This window comes from Fonticula alba, assembly GCF_000388065.1.
Source record: "Fonticula alba strain ATCC 38817 unplaced genomic scaffold supercont2.1, whole genome shotgun sequence".
NCBI lineage: Eukaryota > Rotosphaerida > Fonticulaceae > Fonticula > Fonticula alba.
In genome coordinates this window covers 2,846,211-2,849,401 of record NW_009242971.1, presented here as the reverse complement: position 1 = coordinate 2,849,401, position 3,191 = coordinate 2,846,211, and the positions used below count along the sequence as shown (strand labels likewise).

The window sequence follows — 3,191 nt, the reverse complement described above, 5'->3', positions numbered from 1 at the left end:
CCCCCCCCCCCCCCCTGGCCAGCAGTAGCAAGCCGACGGGTAGCTCTCCGCTTGTCAGAGCACGAGGAAACATCCAGACACAAGAGACCCATGCATGCTGGATGGTGCGCAGAGAACCTGGCCCCATGCTCATATCCTCCCTCCCTCCTGACTGTGGCCCCCTTTTTTCTCCTTGACTGCATGCGCAGCCGCGCACACGCCTGAGATGCCCTCCTCACCAGAGGAAAGCCCGGCCCAACCACCGACCAAGCGCCTGCGCATGATCAACCCGCTGGAACAGACGCTCGCATCGGATGACGGAATGACCTCCAGTCCTCCTTCGGCACCAGTCGACCCGACATCCCCTCTCTCACCGCCGGAGGTTGCCACCATCGCTGACCGCTTTCGCGCCTTGGACAACCCGTTCCTGGTGCGCGGCCAGGCGGCAGTCCTCCTGAGAAATGATGCAGCGGCCGATGCCATCGATGCAGGAGCTCTATTGGTCCCCTGGCGTCCGGACTTTCTCCCCGCGTCGACTCCTCGGATGGCCTTCGACCGGTGCGTACGCTCTCCCTGAAAGCCACTTCGAAGATATGGAAATAGGGGGGGGGGGGGGATGAGGGGAAGGAATAGAAGATCGGGATCATGGAAGGGCTCCCGACTGACGTATTTCTGGCCTGGTTGGCTGGGGGCGGGTCTGTCTCCAGCTTCGATGTCCACCATCTGCTTGATGAGCGCACCTTCCCGGCTGAAACCTCTCCAAAGGGCCCCGCGTCAGAGGGGACGATTCTCCGAGCGCGATTCCGCCCACAGGACTACCTCGCGCCGGGGGATGTGGAATCCGAGACTGAGCACGACCATGGGCAAGTCCATGATGTCATCTATGGCCGGCTGCCGGAGGAGCTGGACACCCTGTCCGACTGGCCAGCCTCCTCCGATTCGGAAGACGAGTACACCTGGTCCGCGGAGCAGTCTCCCCCTTCGAAGCAGGATGTGCCATCTTCAGGGCCCGCACTTGCGCCTGTGGGGGCTCTGGCGAATCTCTTTTCGGCCTACGCCCACTCGGACTCCAGCTCAGACGAGGAAGACAAGCCACCCCCCTCTGTCGCCAGCCGACCTGGCAAGATGCCCGTCCGGGGTGCGAAGACCACCCAAGCCAATGTTGCGAGCCCCGGCCCAGCCACCAGGCCATCACCCTCCCCGCCGAGACACACCACTGCCCTGGAACGGCGTTGCCACCGTCTTGGGATGTTCATCGACGTCATGCGCTTTCAGCCGCTCCTCGATGCGCGCCATGATCATTCGGTCTTTCTGAATGGTATGTCGTTGGATTTGCCCGTGGGCCGATGGGGCTGTCCTTTTTTTTCGCCCCCCCCCCCCCCCCTCATCTCTCCTCCTTGCTAATTTGTGTGTGCTGCTTTTTCGCCGCAGAAATGGTCCGCAAGCGTCGGCGGGATGATGCGCGCGACCGACGGGCAGCTCGAGAGGCTCTGCGCCGGGATGTTGCTGCCGGGGCTAGCATGCTAAACGCTATCCCGGAATGCGGCCAGGTGCGCGCTTTCACCTCCTTGCCCTCCCTCGCTCGCTCCCTCTCCTGCTTGTTCTCCCCCGCCCCGTTGCCTTCTTCTCCCTGCCTTCCTTCGGAATACTCACCGTTGCAGGGGTCTCTGGGCCACCTTTGATCATGCTCAGGTTGCCTCTGACAAGCAGATGGGCATCCTCCTGAAGACAGCGCGCTTCGTCGGCGGTCTTCCCGCTGCTCGGCGCCCGGGGGCCCAGCAAACCATCCTCTCGAAACAGCAGGGCAATGATCTGTTTGCCTTCCTTGCGCCAGGTGCCCCGCTGCATCCGGTGTTCTGTCTCTTGTTGGAGGCTTACGATGCAGGACGCGATTTGGACAAGCTTTGCCGGCGCATGGTTCACCCTGCTGTTTGCCCGGCCATGCGGCCGCCTTCGTGCGACTGTCGCGACCGCTATCACACGGCCGCCCAGGCTCTGATGGACCGTCGACAGACTCTGGCCCAGCACTTGACGCACATTCCCCACGCCCTCCCCAATGGCTTACCCATGTGCGAGCCGGCCCTCTTTTGCCCCATCCCTCCCACCTTTCTCTGCACCTTTGCCTCCACACATACACCCGCATGCACACGTGTGAAAGCATATCTCGTCTTTGTGCACATACATATGAGATGTGCATATCGCGTATATGCTCCCGCCTCCCCTCCCTTTCATGTGCCGACCCCCTTCGGGCTCGATAGATTCATGAGGACATTTTTCCCCCTCTCTCTCTCTCCCTCTCTGCCTCTCCCTCTCGCTCTCTAACTGCCTTTATCCACTCGAGCAGTTTGGTCCCAGATGCCGAGTCTGGGGCCTCCCTGCGGCGCTCCATAGGGCAACGAGTGCACCAGGAAGTGCCATCTGTGGCCGCCAAGCCCGGGCCACCGGAGGTTGACATCTTTTGGCAGCCCATTGCGCCGGGGGAAGTCAGCAAATGGCCCGCCTCATCGGCCGATGTGCGGCTTTTGAAGGACTGGTGCTCGGAGTGTCGGCCGCGCTTGCCCTCGAGCCCGCCGCTCGAGGCTGCATCCTCGGAATTGCCCAACTCCCCGGACGTCATGGAATCCTTTGACCAGCCGTGGGACCGGTTCTATGGCTTCTATCAGTATCTGCTGGCGGTGGCTCGTGACGAGGCGTGGGTAGGCCCCGCGTCGGCTCGTGCCAGAGAACAGCCACAACTGGCGGCCACCGTTGCGTCTGTCCACCCGCCGGCCGAGGAGGACATCGCGACTCCTGCTCCTGAACATGACCCGGAGGTGAACGCCACCCCGCATGTTGAACCCAGTGTCGAAAAGGAGCTGCTGAGCATCGCGGCTGAGGTCGACGCACAAGAGGCCCGGCGAGCTCGCATTGCGGCCATCCTCGCAAGCAGGCGGAAGACCATCAAGGAATAGAGACCCCCATCACCCTTCTTGCCGGGTGGGACTCTCACCTGGACCAGGGCGTGACTCCCCGGGGGCTTTTGATGTGAGGGGAGGGAAAGAGAGACGGATGGAAGAGGGACGAGAGGGCGGGGAGGGGGGGGGGGGGCCAAGAAGCAGGACACAGTGAAGGAGAGAAGAGGAAGGACGCATGTGCGTTGTCTATTGTGGTGCAAACACGCGCGCACACACACACACACACATACTCACGGCAAGGAATATGAGGAGATAAGG

General features: G+C 62.2%; 1 protein-coding gene across 1 annotated transcript; it reads left to right on the top strand.

Moving 5' to 3' along the window:
- The first annotated feature begins 135 nt into the window (after positions 1-135).
- On the top strand, positions 136-3,043 carry H696_00606 (hypothetical protein). Its single transcript, XM_009494486.1, has 5 exons — positions 136-537; positions 687-1,297; positions 1,411-1,529; positions 1,672-2,048; positions 2,324-3,043. Exons 1-5 carry the CDS (start codon positions 206-208, stop codon positions 2,928-2,930), a joined length of 2,046 nt encoding a protein of 681 aa, XP_009492761.1. The 5' UTR covers positions 136-205; the 3' UTR covers positions 2,931-3,043.
- The last annotated feature ends 148 nt before the right edge of the window (positions 3,044-3,191 follow it).

Coding starts and splice junctions, on each gene's coding strand:
- H696_00606 (XM_009494486.1), top strand. CDS start 206: ATGCCCTCCTCACCAGAGGAAAGCCCGGCCCAACCACCGACCAAGCGC. Junction 1,298..1,410: donor TCATTCGGTCTTTCTGAATG/GTATGTCGTTGG, acceptor TTTTCGCCGCAG/AAATGGTCCGCAAGCGTCGG. Junction 2,049..2,323: donor CTCCCCAATGGCTTACCCAT/GTGCGAGCCGGC, acceptor CCACTCGAGCAG/TTTGGTCCCAGATGCCGAGT.